The sequence below is a fragment of the Molossus molossus genome, unplaced genomic scaffold (genome assembly GCF_014108415.1).
Source record: "Molossus molossus isolate mMolMol1 unplaced genomic scaffold, mMolMol1.p scaffold_m16_p_2, whole genome shotgun sequence".
Taxonomy (NCBI): Eukaryota; Metazoa; Chordata; class Mammalia; order Chiroptera; family Molossidae; genus Molossus; species Molossus molossus.
This window is the reverse complement of record NW_023425355.1, coordinates 133,374,910-133,392,558: the sequence shown is the minus strand read 5'-3', so window position 1 is coordinate 133,392,558 and position 17,649 is coordinate 133,374,910. Positions and strand designations below refer to the sequence as shown.

The 17,649-nt window shown below is 34.2% G+C and overlaps 1 protein-coding gene across 6 annotated transcripts in view; it reads left to right on the top strand.

Annotated features, from left to right (window-relative positions):
- The window catches only part of CNKSR2 (connector enhancer of kinase suppressor of Ras 2), a 297,838-nt gene that overhangs the window by 86,613 nt on the left and 193,576 nt on the right, over nucleotides 1-17,649 (top strand). For all 6 annotated transcript variants that reach the window (XM_036270511.1, XM_036270512.1, XM_036270514.1 and 3 more), the window contains exon 4: nucleotides 4,478-4,565. In XM_036270511.1, coding sequence (XP_036126404.1) covers nucleotides 4,478-4,565 — 88 coding nt within the window. The remainder of the gene's footprint in view (nucleotides 1-4,477; nucleotides 4,566-17,649) is intronic.

The following is a 17,649-nucleotide window of genomic DNA, read 5'->3' as shown; positions in this document are numbered from 1 at the left end:
ATGAATTGGAAGAATTGACATCATTAAAATGTCCATACTACCGAAAGCAATCTATAGATTCAATGCAATCCCCATCCAAATACCAACGACATACTTCACAGAACTAGATCAAATACTTCAAAAGTTCATATGGAACCAAAAAAGACCTCAAATAGCCACAGCAATCTTGAAAAAGAACAAAGTTGGAAGGATCACATTACGAGATTTCAGGTAATGCTACAAAGCCACTGTAATCAAAACAGCCTGGTACTGGCACAAGAACAGGCATATAGACCAGTGGAAAAGAACAGAGAACCCAGAAATAGACCCAAGGCAATATGCTCAATAAATATTTGACAAAGTTGGAGAGATCATACAGTGGAGTAACAACAGCCTCTTTAATAAATGGTGTTGGGAAAATTGGACAGCTACATGCAAGAAAGTGAAACTAGACCATCACCTTACACCATACATAAGAATAAACTCAAAATGGATAAAAGACTTAAATGTGACCCATGAATCCATAAAAATCCTAGAAGAAAATGTAGGCAAAAATTTCAGACATCACGCAGCAGAATTTTTACTGATACATCACCTAAGGCAACAGAAACAAAGGAGAAAATGAACTCATGGGACTACATCAAACTCAAAAGCTTCTGCACAGCAAAAGAAACAACCACCCAAATGGAAAGGCAACCCACTGTATGGGAGAGCATAATTGCCAGTGGTACATCAGATAAAGTGTCAATTTCCAATATATATAGAGTGCACATGCAGGTTAACAAAAGGAAGACAACCCAATTTAAAAATGGGCAGAGGAACTAAATAGACTCCTCTCCAAACAGGACATACAAATGGCCAAGAGACATATGAAGAAATGCTCAACTACCAAATCATCAGAGAGATGCAAATTAAAACAACAATGAGGTATCACCTCACACCTGTCAGAATGGCCGCCATCAACAAATCATCAAACAACAATTGTTGGTGAGGGCGAGGAGAAAAGGGGACTCTAATACACTGCTGGTGGGAATGCAGACTGGTGCAGCCACTATGGAAAACAATGTGGTGTTACTTTAAAAAATTAAAAATCAAACTTCCATTTGACCCAGTGATCCCACTTCTAGGAATATACCCTAAGAAGCCTGAAACTCTGATCAGAAAGAATATATGTACCCCCATGTTCGTTGCACCACTATTTTCAATAGCCAAGATCTGGAAACAGCCCAAATGTCCATCAGCATACAAATGGATAAAAATGCAGTGGTACATATACACAATGGAGTACTATGCATCTGTAAGAAAGAAAGATCTCTTATCCTCTGAAACGACATGGAGGGACCTGGAAAGTATTATCCTAAGTGAAACAAGTCAAGCAGAAAAAGTCAAATATCACATGATCTCACTTATTCGTGGAATATAATGAACATAACAGTCTGAGGTACGGGGTAGTCCCAGAGACATGGAAGTGGGGTACAGACTGACAATCCCCAGAAGATGGGGTGAGGGAGGAGAGATAAACCACAGAACTTATATGCATGTATGCATGAACAATGGACATGGACAACAAAGTTGGGAACAGGGAGGGGAGGGAGGGGTTGCATATCATTGGGAAAAAAGGAGAAAATCTGTAAGAAAAATAAATAAATTAAGTAAAAAAACTAAAACTAAGTCCATACACACAAATTAATGATAGTCCTATATTCTAGCAATGAATAATTGGAAAACCAAATTAAAATCATGGTATAATTTATAGTTTCTCAAATATAAGGAGATGCCTACACATAATTTCGGCAGCATCTATATGTGAAAAGTAAATACTTATGTAGCCCTGGCCGGTTTGACTCAGTGGTTGGAGCGTCGGCCTGTGGACCAGAGAGTCCTGGGTTCGGTGTCTGCTAGGGGCACATACCAAAAAAAAAAAAAATCAATAAAGAAACACTTATGTATGAAATTAAACAAAACCTAAATAAATGGAGACACATACTGTATTCATGTATTCCAAAACTCAGCTTGGTAAAGATGTCAGTTCCCCTCAAATCTCCCTGTAGGCTTAATGAAATCCACGTAAAAATCCCAACAGTATTTTTTATAGGTATGTACAATATGATTCTAAAACTTATATTAAGCAAAGGAACTAGGTTAATCAATTTTGAAAAAGAAATTAATTGACCTGATTTTAAGTATTATATAACTTCAGTAATCAAAACTGTGGTATTGGTGGCAGGATAGACACATAGAGAGTCTAGAACTATACCTTTATAAGTACAGTTAGCTGTTTTTTTGACAAAGGAGCAAAAGCAGTTCAGTGGGAAGTCGATCGTCTTTCAACAGGTGGTGGTGGAACACTTGGATAGGCTTAGGAAAAAAGTGAACCTCGACCCAAACCAAAAATCTTATACAAAAATTGACTCAAAAATGAATTGTATATCCCAATGTATAAAATAAAATTATAAAAATTTTTGAATAAAAAAATTTCTTACGTTCAGATGATTTCTTAGATATAACACCAGAAATTATTTATAAATTTAAACTTATTAAAAACTTTTGATCTGCCAAAGATCCTGTTTAAGATAATGAAAAGCCAAGCCATAAACTGAGAAGAAATATTACAGATCACTTATTTTACGAAAGACTTGAATAAGAATATATTTCAAATTCCCTAAAGTCAATAGTAAGAATGCCAAGAATCTAAATAGAAAATGGGTAAGGGCTTGAGCAGATATTTTATGGAAGAGTATATATGAATAGCAGATATGCACAAAACGATGTTCAGCATCATTACCGATTAGAAGGGGGACATCTATAATACTTTCAACAATTAAAGAAAATTAATAGGGAAATATTGATAACTACTAGACATATTTAATATAAATATGAAAAATATAAATAATTATTAGGGAAATTAAAATCAAATCTGTGATGATATGCCATTACAAAGATATTAGAATAGCCAAAATAAAAATGTAAATAAAAAATTTGTTTTAAAAATATATAACCAGCCCTGGCCGGTTTGGCTCAGCAGTTAGAGCGTCCGCCTGCGGTCTGGAGAGACCCGGGTTCGGTTCCCGCTAAGGGCATGTACCTCGGTTGCAGTTTGTCCCCGGCCCTGGTTGGCCGTGCGGGTGGCAGCCACTCGATGTGTCCCTTCCACATCGATGTTTCCCTCTCTCTCTCTTCCTCTCTCTCCCTCCCACTCTATCTGTACAAAAAAATGGAAAAATGTCCTCGGGTGAGGATAAAAAAAATAATAATAATAATTAAAAAATATATATATATATATATATATAACCAATAAAAGACCTCTTTCTTATATGGACCTCTGCTGTAACAGCAGGAGGTGCTTACATTGTTGAATTTTCTAGAAAAGAGACAAATTCAGTTTGTTACCACGAAACAATTCTATATAAGCATTTCCAGTAAATTGCCTAAAGAGAGCTTAATACAGATGTAAAGCATTAAGATTCCAGTAATTTGACTAAAATTTCACCTACATACCTACTTTTATATTTGTGATTCTCTTTGTTTTCCGTAGACTGAGCCTCTCAAATCATATAAGTTTGGGCCCCACAAAAACGTGATTGGCATTCACAGATGATAGAAAGGATAAAGAGTGATGGAAATCCACCCTGAATTCATTTGGTGGCAAAACACTTACTAGGAAAGACTGCTGCTGTCTATAACAATCTTGAAAAGATAGACCTTATACCAGTATATGTTTACTATTTATGTACCAACTTGTTCTTAAAAGGGTGTGAAGAAACATAAATAATTGGTTTAGTACAAGATAAAATCTAGGTAAGTTCATCGAGGCAATAGATTAGTGGTTAAGTACATGTGGGATGGGCTCTGGAGTTAGACTTTCTAAGTTTGAATAACAGCTTCAGCACGTATTAGTTGTCACTTAACCTTTTTTTACCTCAGGTTTCTCATCTGTAAAATGGGAATATGAGATAGTGCCTATCTTATAAGAGATGTTGTAAAAATGATTTAGTACATGTACATTGCTTAGAACAGTAACTGGCACATAGTTAAGTCCTTGATAAGTGTTACCTATCATTGCTAGCTCTTAATTGTGAATATTTCAAAAAGAAACTGTATTAAAAAATCTTCACTTTATTTGAAAGTAAATTAAATGTTGTCTTTGCTTAATGTACTCCCTTATTGTTTATTTGTTAGATGTAGTTAGAGACCTTGTAAGAAGTACCAAAGATTTTCTAAATATTAAAAGCTAGAGAGAGAAAGAGAGAGAGAGAGAGAGAGAGAGAGAGAGAGAGAGAGAGAGCACGCAATTTGATGGAAAACACATATGTTTCTTGAATTTAATTTTCTTCCAAACAATTTTCCTCAATTTTTTTCTTAACAATGTCCTAAATATTTTTATCACTATGAGCAATTTATTTTACATTATTCAAAATCTTATTTTAGGCTGTTTTATTTTTTGGAACCTTTCAAAAATTGTTCCTGTTCGTCACAGTTTTTCTTTTTTCTTTTATAGGTCACCATTTGCTGCTGTCACAGACTATTCAGTTACAAGAAATAATGTCATACAGCTGTGCTTGGAATTGACAACAATCGTGCAACAGGTATTAGCTGGCAAACTTTTCTTCTGTTAATTTATTATCTCTTTCATATTCTATCAGTGAAAAGTACTCCTGTTTACCAAGAATTTTTAAGATACAGGTTTCAGAGTTTCTCATTAAAAAGCAAATGGTTTTAGCCCAGCCGGTGTAGCTCAGTGGTTGAGCGTGGACCCATGCACCAAGAGGTCACCGGTTCGATTCCTGGTCAGGGCACATGCCCAGGTTGTGGGCCCAGTCCCCAGTGGGGGGCATGCAGGAAGTGGCCAATCAATGTTCTGTCATCAATGTTTTTATCTCTCTCCCTCTCCCTTCCTCTCTCTCTAAAATCAATAAAGAAAAAAAAATTTAAAGCAAATGGTTCTAAAGAAACCAAATATATAATATTTCATTGGAAAATTATTCATATAGCCAAATAAGCAAGGACATTACTTACCAGAAGATGTAAAATTAAACTGAACCTCTAAAGGCATCAATATAAGATTGTATGTCTGTTAGTTTCACACGTTTAGTGGGGTTGACTATATCACCTTTCACAAAATTAAATGCCTAGTTTGGATAATAAGCTGAGACATTTGCTCTGGGACACTATTATTTTCTTATTAGTACAATTATTAGTTTCACTTATATAGGTAAACATACAAACAAATATACACAGTAGCCTTTAACACTTACATGATCCACTTACATGACCTGATTTTTTTACTTTGAATATTATCTAAGTCTGATATCCCTAAGTCAAATGCCTTCAAGAGTGAAGCAGCTAATATAAAAATGTGCGAACCAAGTCTGGCATAAGGTCTGGAGAAATGGTAGAGAGGTTAGTTGGCTAGTACATACCCTACAAAATTTTATTTAAATCTAAAACCAAAAACACATTCGAGAGGTCTGAGGCTTGCAGCCTCTACTCTGTGTTAGACTGATGTCAGCCTCTTGCTGTTGCTGCTGCTGTCAGAGTGCTATTTGTTAACCTATCCAATGACGCAGAAACAGGGAAAACAGAAGATGAAATGTGAAGATAGAAAATTTATTGGGGAAATTGGTGATTTAATTTATCTTTTTACTCCCTGTCTTTATTACCAGAGATAATTAAGAGTTCCTCATATTGCCTGTATTTTCTCAAACAAAAAAAAAATATTAATATAGATTTAAATGCTTCAGTATATTTTACATTGTACTGTACAAATTTTATTAGTACCATGTCTCTGAAACTGCAGGTTTTAGGTCATTCATTACAAAAAGAATAGTAACTTTGTGACTTGTAATTCTGGAACACATCAGACATTGATTACAATTATATCATGGCAGTGAGAAGGTCGACAACTCATTGCTATGCGAAGATGGTGAACATCTTATGAGCTTTGAAGTACCCTAACAGTCTCAGTGCATGTCTTCCTACTTTGTATTAATAAATTTCCTTTGTGAATCTCAAATATCTCAACTGTGTAATAGGAAAAAGATTGGCATTTTAGGACAAGTGCAGCAAACCTTTTCTGTAAAAGGCCAAAATAAGTATTTATGGCTTTGTATGCTATATGGTGTAGGCTAACTGGTGTCTGATACAGTTACTCATCTCATCTGTTGTAATGCAAAAGTAGCTGTGTGTGTGTGTGTGTGTGTGTGTGTAAATTAATTGGTGTGGCTATGTGCCAGTAAAAGTTATTTAAAAAAAAAATAGCCAAAAGGGTGAATTTGGTCCATGATCCTTAGTTTGCTGACCTCTAGGGCAATCCTAATCCAGTATGGTCCATTCATCATAAGGAAACTTGGTAGAAATTCAGATTCTTGGAAAGCAACCAAAGAACTATGGGGAGGGCCCAGGAATTTGCATGTTCACTAGTGTTCTAGGTGATTACAGTTTTCATACATTGTTCTAAGGCACAGGGGTAAAAAAGCGATAATATGGGTAATGTTCCCTATAGTTCTGTATGATCAGTGACATTTCTTCAAAAATCTGTTTTCTAAAGTTCTATTTATTTTAAACACATTAAATTTGACCAGAGATTTGAGATGTGGTTAAAAGATTATTAGTTGGGTTTTCTTCTCCATTTTATTATGACAGAAAGACATTCCCTCTGATCTAAGTACCTATAACACAGTATTAGAATGAAAATCATTCATAGTCTCTTAATATTGGATATGTGCTCAGTAGTAATCTATATACAAACACTCATAATACAATATTATTAACATTTAACTGCTACATGACAAGATCTGTGATAACTATATTATGTGTATTATTTAAGTTTTTCATTTATACATAAGACCCAAGACAATTTAAATACCATGGAGTTAAATGGGAGAGCTAAAAAAAGTATATGCATAACCTGTGGACACAAACAACAGTGGGGTAAAGGCCAGAGGGAGGAGGCATGGGGGCTGGGTGGATGGGGGCAAAAGGAGGAAAGTGGGGACATCTGTAATAGTGTCAACAATAAAAAATGTTTATTTTTCAACATTTCATACCTGAGAAACACAAGTTATTGTTAGTTCTATGAGAATGCAATCTATCTCATGTCCAACTTCTAAAAGAACTTAATTTCCAAGCATAATTATGACAGAATGTGGGTGTTTTTCTTGTGTCTATTCCAAAGATCTGGATCTGGATGGCCAGTTTAAGGTTTACTTTTCAATAATTGGCCAACTTTTTGTTACCTTATAAACCAAGACTATCGCCCTGGCTGGTTTGGCTCAGCGGTTAGAGCGTCGGCCTGCGGTCCAGAGAGACCCGGGTTCGGTTCCTGCTAAGGGCACGTACCTCGGTTGCAGTTTGTCCCCGGCCCTGGTCGGTTGTGTGGGTGGCAGCCACTCGATGTGTTCCTTTCACATCGATGTTTCTCTCTCTCTCTCTGTTCCTCTCTCTCCCTCCCACTCTACCTGAACAAAAAATGGAAAAATGTCCTCGGGTGAGGAAAAAATAAAAATAAAAATAAAATAAAATAAACCAAGACTGTAGTTCTAAATGGTGACTATAATGATAACATTTCTTGAAAATCTTGAAGGAGAGTACTCAGATGTATTCATTTTCACTTAATTCATGCATACCTAATGTTTTCCCATATCAAGAGGGGTTAGACAAATTTATCATGGGGAAAAGTTACCTTTCTTTTAACTTTTATATACAGAGTGAGGTCAGAAATGAAGTTAACCAGTGTCACCTCAATAAAGTCAATAAAATTTTTTAAAAAGAAAAGAAATATTTTCTTTGCTTAAAACTCATGGGTTCCAGCCTTAGTCAATGTGGCTTAGTGATTAGAGCATCAACCTGAGCAACAAAGGGTCGTGGGTTCGATATCCGGTCAAGGGCATATACCTGGGTTGCAGGTTCAATCCCCAGTCCTGGTTGGGGTACTTTTGAGAGGCAACCAATAAATGTATCTCTCCCACATCGATGTCTCTGTCTCTCTCTCTCTCTCTCTCTCTCTCTCTCTCTCTCCCTCCCTCCCTCCCTCCCTCCCTCCCTTCCTCTCTCCCTTCCTCCTCCCTTCCTCCCTTCCTCCCTTCCTCCCTTCCTCCCTTCCTCCCTTCCACTCTCTAAAAATCGATGAAAAAATATCCTCAGGTGAGGATTAATAACAACAAAACACGGGTTCCAGAATAAACCTTTCTCACTCTCGCCTTCAGAAGTTACACTGAGAATAGCGGAAATGATTTTCAGTGAGTTAAGATATCCTGTAGAGAAATGTGCAGTGGTGGAAGTGCAGTTTGTGTCAGATATGACTAACCCGCCCACTTCACCATTTAAAAAACCCACCATATAAGTAACGAGTGATTCAGTTTTTGTTTGTTTCCAGAATGTATGAACATGTATTGACAAGTACTTCATAGAAAACATATGCCATTCTGATATTTCTACTTTTAACCACTGCACTATTTTGCTCAACATTCTCTTTAGGAATAATACTTCAAGGCATAATGGGTTTAAGTTTTGCTATTCACAGGTCAGAAAACAGTAGACAGAATAGAAAGAGATGCTTTTAAGGTTGAACTTTTAAATACATTCTATCTTAACCAAACATGAAATTACTCCAAATAATTAAAATACTCCAAATATATTCAGGATATAGAAGGGCCTCTGTACACTCCACCCACTGTATACTCTGTTGTGAAGAGGATGCCTTGCCCTTCTTAGGACATTTTGCTGTAACATTGCTTATTTATGTGTTTGGTTTTTTTTTAAGTTTAGTTGCTCATAAAATTTATCACAGTTCCTTCTACCTCACTCTCATTTTTTTATCGCATGTCCTGTCTCACCTGTCACCTTTAAGATGCTTCGAACAAAAACCTCTATACATGGGTATTCTTGGTTCTTGCCTTGCTCACCCTATCCCAATTTCTACCTGACTTGTTATCTTAATTCATCTATTTTAACTAGGTCTTTTCTGTTGTACCTTAAAGAAGATACTAGATGAAATTTCTCTTAGTAAAGTATATCTTCATGACATCCTGATTTAATCTACTTATAGGTATAGAATCGATCACTTCAGACTAGTCATTTCAAAGCCCAGATCCAATTTTGTCACTTTTCAGCAATTTTCCACTAATTTACAATTTGATTGTAAACTTCCCTCTTTGAAATTCAGTGGGCTCCAAGTATGGTTCTAACAATATGGTTCAGTTTTATTCTTTAGTACTCTTGTGTATCTCAGTTGTACACTACTTCATGTCAATGACTTATTGTTCATAAAATAGATTTTACATATTCATCATTTTATGTTGTGAGGCCTCCTCAAAACATGCCCCATGTATTTTTTTCTCTGCCTGTTAAAATAATGTCCCATCCCTAAAGACCTCTAAAAAACACCACCTCATTCAAGAGACTTTTACACAAATTTTTGTACCTTTCCCCTACTTTCGCTATTTGTGTTTAATGTAATTATCGATACGATTGCGATTAAATTTAATATATGGCTTTTCTCTTTGTCTTCTGTTTTTCATATATTCTTTTTTTCTCTATACTGTCCCATTATTTATTATGATTTTATTTTGTACCCTTTGTTGACTTATTAGCTATAATTCTTCATTGCGTGGACAGAGGTAGAAATCCCTTAAACTTACTTTACATAGCATTTCACATCCCATCTATGACAGTTGTGTTCTGCTGTGAATAATAATTATCTGACTTCCCTTAGATTATGAACTCCTTGAAGAAAGGAATAATGTCTTGCTCATTTTCATATATAGTAGGTTCTCATTACAAACTTGGTAATATAAATTGACCTGAGCCCCAATTTTAACCTGTGCTTAGTACATGTTGTTTGTACTCTTCCAAGAAAAAAATTGGAAATAAGTGCTTGAATTTTTTATTCATTTTTATTTCATCTCCTGTGTAATAGCTACAGCTCTGTCTCTGCTATTCATATAGAGGACCCCAGAGATATCCAGAGATTCCCACTACTTTACATCTCAGTTTGTTCATTAGTTAAAATGAGAATTTTAATCTTCATAAGCACTTTCCAGTGCTACAGTTAAGTGAACAAATCTTCTGAAACACTATGCAAATATATAATGCCAAGAAAATGTATCTTTTAGAGGAAACTTAAATATAGGCATGCTATATTAATGTTTGTAAATTATCTCTTAAATAATCTATTATTTTTCTATTGTTAGATGGTGTCCTGTCTTCAGTACCAAGTTTTTCTGGGCTCTATGGTCTGTTGCTATTTATCAGTAGAAAAAAGATATGCATGTGTGGGGGACAGCGGGTAGATGGGAAATCTTGGTACCTTCTCAATTTCGCTGTGAACCTAAAAGTTCTCAAAAAAAATAAAGAGTATTAAATTTTTGAACAGAAAAAATATATATAGGAATGAGGATGATTGATAAAACAATGAAATAAAATAGTTGTGCTTGTTTCTTGATAATGAAATTATGGGTGATTTTCTTTTATTTAGATTCTACTTTCCTGTATTTTCCAAATCTTCTAAAATGAATTTGAGCCCTGGCCGATTTGGCTCAGTGGTTAGAGTGTCGGCCCGCGGACCAAAGAGGCCTGGGTTCAGTTCCTGCTTATAGGCACGTACCTCGGTTGCAGTTTGTCCCCGCCTCGGTTGGGGTGGTATGGGTGGCAGCCAGTCGATGTGTCTCTCTCACATCAATGTTTCTCTCTCTCTCTTCCTCCCTCTCGCTCTAAGATAAATGAAAAAAAAAAAAAGTGTCCTCGGGTGAGAATAAAAATTTTTTTTTAATAAAGAACATAAAATGAATTTGAGAGTTATCAGAAAAAAATGAATTCTATGTATTGAATAAATGCTGCTTTGACAAAAGAGCATAGCATAGGCAAATACTGTATTTAAAAATAAATTATGTAGTTGACAGTCGGTGCCCATCTGATAGTCTCGTTCAACTATTATACACACACTAATCACTGCATTCACTTGGAATTGTATACAGTATCTGAAAATGGGAATTGAACTTAAGCTGCCAGTAAAAAAGGCCAATTTTAATTAGCAAAGTGTGGATTTAAAAATATATATATATCTAGGGCATGCATTTATTACCAGGCTTTCAAGAAATCTCATCTGAACAGTTATGGTGACAGTTATGCTTTAAAATATGCTGTACTTCAAATTATTCTTGACTCAACTTTAATTATTTTTATTCCCTTTGCAGCAAGATGAGATGATCAATATCTAAAAATAAACTGTCACAAATAGCCTTTTTCCAATCTTAACTCAAAGGGGTGGTGCTATGAAGTAAGTGGAAAGTGCCTCTTGATATTGGCTACTTATATTTAAAGTAATGCTAATGTTAGAGGGGAAAGATAATGTAAATCCCTTTTAACAAGATCTGTTTGGAGGAATTTATTTAATCTACTCTATCTGTTTTACTTATTTCCAGTGTGATGGGTTTAGATAGTTATATTTTAAGTCTTATAAAGCGATCGATCCCGGACTAACACTTTCCTCCCCTTATAAGATTGTATATAATAATGCATTTGGGAACGAAAAAACAAAACAAAACAAAACAAAAAAACTAGGAACTGATTTTAAAATCTTAAATGGAAAGAATTCTCACAAAGAACTGAAGCTTCATTTAGAGCCCTGTCAGCAACTAAATCAGTAAAACGAGACAGGTACCCACGCATTTCTTGTCAGCATTGAAATAATTGCCATGATGCCTACCCTAATGGGTATCAGCTTAACCTGAAATTATTCCTACTGTACCATTTTTATAGTTTCCACTTCAAACAAAAAAGTAATTAATTAGATTATCGCCATTTAAGAAATGGCCACAAAAATATGGGTTTGCAAGGTAAATCTTTGGCAGAACTTAGAACACTTGGGGCAAGAGGGTAGGGACAGAGTACTTACTGACAGACTTGAGGCTTAGCCCTCTTGCTTCATAATTATTCACCTTGAACAAACCTTCTACAAACAAATAATTCTATATATTATTGGAGAATAAAATTAGATGTATTACAACAGTTCACAAATGTGAAGTGGAAAACAAAAAGAAAGTAATATTCTTTATAAAATGGGTGAAAAATAGAGACTAGATAAAAGAAACTATAACTTTGTTCTAAATGATAAATTGCACATTATTTCCCCCTTTATTTGGTGTTAGTTTTCTTCAGCTGCATATACAGTGAAATCTGAATTACATACTGAGAAAAGTAATCAACCTGTGAAACATTTTAAATCAGATTTTGAAATATTAAATACAGAGTGAAAACTATCTTTTAAAATTCAAATTCTGATGATGTACTTTTACCTGAAATGGTCTCCTCTAAATTGTATGAATTAAATTTTCTTTCTGTTTTCTTATGTGTTTGCTCATTTCTCAACATTTTTAGATCCATTTTTGCATGTTCTTGTATATCACTGGCTTTATGAATAATGTTCACAACATAGTACTTTACCTTACCATTTCCAGCTGAAAGTTTGGGGGAAAAGATAAGTAGTCTTTTCACATAAGATTTTGTAAAATAATTTTTGAGAAGAAATGCAAAGAAAAAAGAAATTCTAGAGACCTTGCTAAAACATCTTGCCCGGCCTGTGTGGCTCAGTGTTTGAGCATCAACCCATGCACCAAGAGGTCATCGGACGATTCCGGTCAGGTTGTGGGCCAAATCCCTAGTGGGGGGCATGCAGGAGGCAACCAATCATTGTTCTCTCTCATCGATGTTTCTATCTTTCTCCCTCTTTCTTCCTCTCTCTAAAAATTAATAAAGAAAAAATATTAAAACATCAATCTATTTTAAATATGTAATTTTTGCTTACTGCGTAGCCAATACTTTGCTTCCCCACCATCTAAAATTTGAAGAAATAGCATTTACTGTTCAAAAAAAGTTAACTGAGAGAATCATCAACAAAAACTAAGAGTTTATTTAGATGTTGAAAGGGAGTTTTTATGGTCCTCGCTTATTGTATGCATCAGTATAAAGGGTTGTATGTAGCCTATTATATACTACTCTAATTATTTTCTGTTAAATTATAAAAGTAATAAAATCTGTTTTATAGAAAAATTAGAGTAATGAAAAAAGAACCTTGCTTGTAATTCTTCCACCCAAAGAAAACCCCTGATACCATTTTTGCCTATATTATTTCAGCCCATTTTCACGTATGTACGCATATGTATTTTGAATATGGTCTTTTTCATTATTATGCCAAAATATTTTTAAATTTTACTGCATAGTTCAAATTATGTTTTTGTACTTTAAAAAGTTTATACAACAAAGCTGGGGATGGGGCAGGGGGTATAGAGAGGGAGGGTGTCAATGGGGGGAAAAGGAGAAATATCTGTAACAAAAATAAATTAGTAAAAATAATTTAAAAAAATAAAATAAAACGTTTATAAAATAGTAATACTCATTAATTTAAAAAAGTATAGAAAACTATAGAGAAGAATAGTTGAAGTCAACCAAACCTAAGCATCAGAAACAACTACTACTGCTCTGGTCTTTCCTACAGTAAATATCTTTAAGTTGTTATTCTGACATTCTGACAGTTAATTTGCTTGATTTTGTTCCATATTTACCTGTTAGATATATTTTGTTTCTTTTTTAAATCTCTATTCTAGAAAATGGATAAAATAGTCTTCAAAAATCAACTGAAAATGTTTATTTTTGATGAACAACTTCCTCTAAAATATGTGTGTATGCTTTCTAATCACTTTTGTTACCTTTACATCATTTTAAATACAAATCAGTAAACACAATTTATGGACTATACACTAAATATGGCTTTTTAAATAAAATAAAAATATGAATGAACATATTGGGTATATAGCCCCTTTAAAAATGTTTTTCTGCCCTGGCCAGTTTGGCTCAGCGGTTAGAGCGTCGGCCTGCGGTCCGGAGAGACCCGGGTTCGGTTCCCGCTAAGGGCACGTACTTCGGTTGCAGTTTGTCCCCGGCCCTGGTTGGTCGTGCGGGTGGCAGCCACTCGATGTGTCCCTTCACGTCGATGTTTCTCTCTCTCTCTCTCTCCTTCCCACTCTATCTGTACAAAAAATGGAAAAATATCCTCAGGTGAGGATTAAAAAAAATATATATATATATAAAAAAAAAATGTTTTTCTGCTTGTATGTAAATCTAACCTGTTTTATCTTAATCAGATGGTTCAGTTCCTGGTCAGGGCACATGCCCAGGTTATGGGCCAGATCCCCAGTGGGGGGCATGCAGGAGGCGGCCAATCAATGTTCTCTCTCATCGATGTTTCTATCTCTCTCTCCCTCTCCTTTCCTCTTTCTCTAAAAATCAATAAAGGAAAAAATATAAATAAATAAAGTTTCATTAAGATTTAGCAAGGAAATTTGGCCTATATGTTTATTGACAATAACTATTATATTTTAGTTTATTATACTTCTTCTATATGACAGTAACTTCTTAACCTTCCTAGTTGACATTTTATATCATTTACTCTTAAATTTTAAGGCAAACTAATGTAATAGGTTTTGATGTAAAGTTTATTTGAATTCATCATCTTGGCTCTGCTTTTAGACAATCTATAAACATGGAAAAATTACTTTATCTCTGATACTCTTTATCTGGAAAAGTGGATCACCACCTTGTTTGATTATTGTAGGGTTGCTGTGAATATTATAATTGATTTTGTTGTTAACCTGGCATTTAGTGGATATTTAATAAATGGAAATTCTAGTTACCTTATATAGCAAAAATGCCTTTGAAAACTAAACTCAGTTTTTTACTCCACAAAAAAATTTAAAGGAGTGTGTGTTCCACTTACTTTTGGTAGTGAATGACAATGAAGAACAACTCATTTCTAGAATGACTTGTTTTTTAAAAAGGATTTTGGTTGAATGTGGGTGTTCTTTAGAATTTAATGCAAATTGATTACTGAGCTCCATGCTCTGGAAGATATTTTGAAACATCAAGTAAACTGCAGAAATTAATTTTGATTACCTGTGAACTTGCCATTCCTGTTTACATATTGAAATAACCTAGAGTTGAAAATGGAGAATTCAAAACATGTACAAGTAAAAGGGCAGTGCATAATAGTTAGTCATACAGAATGTGTGTTGTAAAAGGGATACTAAGATTCAAGTGGTAGTTAAATATATGTAAAGTTCTAAAGTATGGACATAAATTATGCTGGGGTAGGCAGAACATATTCTGTGGTTCATGTAGTATTAAAACATATAAAAGCCCAGCCAGGACAGTCTCTCATTCATCTGAAGCACAACTTCAAGTACTATGGTTTTCTATATTCTGAGAATTAGTGTTTAAGCCTTCCTGAATCAGACATTCTAGGTGACCTGAAAATTGGACGGGGCTTTTGGGATTGAAACTGGGACATTTCAGACTAAAAATCAGGACACACTTTATATGTAATTTTTAAACAATATGAATTATATTACTTAGTATACCTATTGAAGACAGTAAGAAAGGTGATTGTTTTTTACTTTCTATTTAAACACACAATATATATATATATGTAGTTCAGATACTTAATTGTTTTCTTCAGCTGTTTTAGTTAATCATGAAGAAGCAAAACCAATTATCTTTTAAAATGTTTCTATATAATCCCAATATGGTGAATCAGAAGTTAGATATCAATTAGTACCCAGATAATATGAACACATTTTTCTGAAGAAAAATACAAAATTAAAAACATATAGAATTTGCAAAGCCGAGATTGTTATATGTGTATGACTATTTCTCCAAAGACCTAGAATATAGCATTATAATCAGATTATATATAAACATACACACAGAGAGAAATTCTCATTCTTGGTATAAAAATAAAATGATTATTGGTAGCTGCAAATTTTATGAAGGCTCAAAATGAAAAGGAATAGGAGTGATGAAAAATTGTTAAATGCTCATTAAGACTTTAGGAAAGCACTATTTAGAACATTGAGGCATAATAATTTATTATTTTTCTAGCTTTATATCACTGGCTTGACTTTTGAATTAAAACTTAAAAATTTACTATATATTATATGAGGATGCTGAATAGATTATTTTCATAAGTTTATTCTTTCACAAACCTAGACTATATTGTATTTTATCTGAGCATCCTACCAAAACATTTTTAAAGATGTAGAAAATATCACCATTAGTAGTAGCAGAAGGAGAACGAAATGTGTGGCATACTATACAGTACTAATCAAAATAGCCCTGGCCGGTTTGGCTCAGCGGTTAGAGCGTCGGCCTGCGGTCCTGAGAGACCCGGGTTCAGTTCCCGCTAAGGGCACGTACCTTGGTTGCAGTTTGTCCCCGGCCCTGGTCGGTTGTGCGGGTGGCAGCCACTCGATGTGTTCCTTTCACATCGATGTTTCTCTCTCTCTGTTCCTCTCTCTTCCTCCCACTCTACCTGAACAAAAAATGGAAAAATATCCTCGGGTGAGGATAAAAAAAAAAAAAAAAAAAAAAAAAAAAAAATTCAAAATGTTTATCTAGCAAATGGCAGGATACTATCGCTCAGACATCTGTTTTCTTCAGTATATTATATTTTTAAATTTGTGTAATATTTTATATGTATACAAAAGAATGCATGTTATAAAGCATGATAATATTCATGAATCTGCCATTTAATTTAATAACTAGAACATTACCAATATTGTTTTAGTTACAGTTGGACTCCTCCCCCATCTCACCACCCTGCCTCTTTGCAGGGGGTTTATTTCATATTTTTTTTCTTAAAATAGTTGTATGTACTTTTCTAAACATCTCATTTAATTGTACTTGTCCTTGAACCTTGTATAATAGTGTCACTCTAAATGTTACATTTTCACTTGATACTATGTTTTTTAATTCATGCATGTTTTGTTCAGTCACTGTACTTCATTCACTTTCATTTCATATTATACTGAATTGTGTATATATACACCAGTATATTTATTCATTCTCCTGACCATGAACATTTGGATATATATCTACATTTAATTATATACATAGGAGGGTAAATTGCTGGATTATATAGTATGCACATGCTCATCTTTACAATTGTACCACATCCTAGTCTCAAAGTTTGTTTATGTAATGTCCATTCATTATCTTCCTACTCTCTGAATTACTGTATTTTTGTCTTACTGTCTTACTGTGCAGTGCACTTTTCAAGAGGCTTTTAAGTTTTTCTCACAAAGACCCTAAAAAGATAGAACTTTTACCATTATTACTAGATTACATGTATGGAAACACATGTAAAAGATGGATTAAGTGATTGTTAACATTTATGGTGATAAAATAAACTTCAAAAGAGAGTCCCTCTTTGCATTGTACTGTGACTATTCTTTTTTTAAGAATCGAATCAAAAGTAAGACCAATTCATTTAAGAAAATACATGCTGTTGGAGACTTGGTAAAGGCAGATATCTGCTTCATGCACCTCTATGTCTCCAGTGTTGGCAAATAATTTGTTGAAAGAATGAAATGATTCACTTTCCACTTAAAATTTTACCCCAAATAAATTACCAAATTAATTTTTTAGACCAATGGATTTTAATGTAACAGATTATAAAAAATTCATTATCTGATTCTTGACTCCACGCTTTAACTAACATTAAATAAACTTCCACTTCTCAGGTTTTGACATAGTAAAGAAGAATATCCATAATTATAAAAAGCCTCTTAAAATACTTCTTTTTTTTCAACAACATATCAGTGGGAGATCATATTTTCTTCA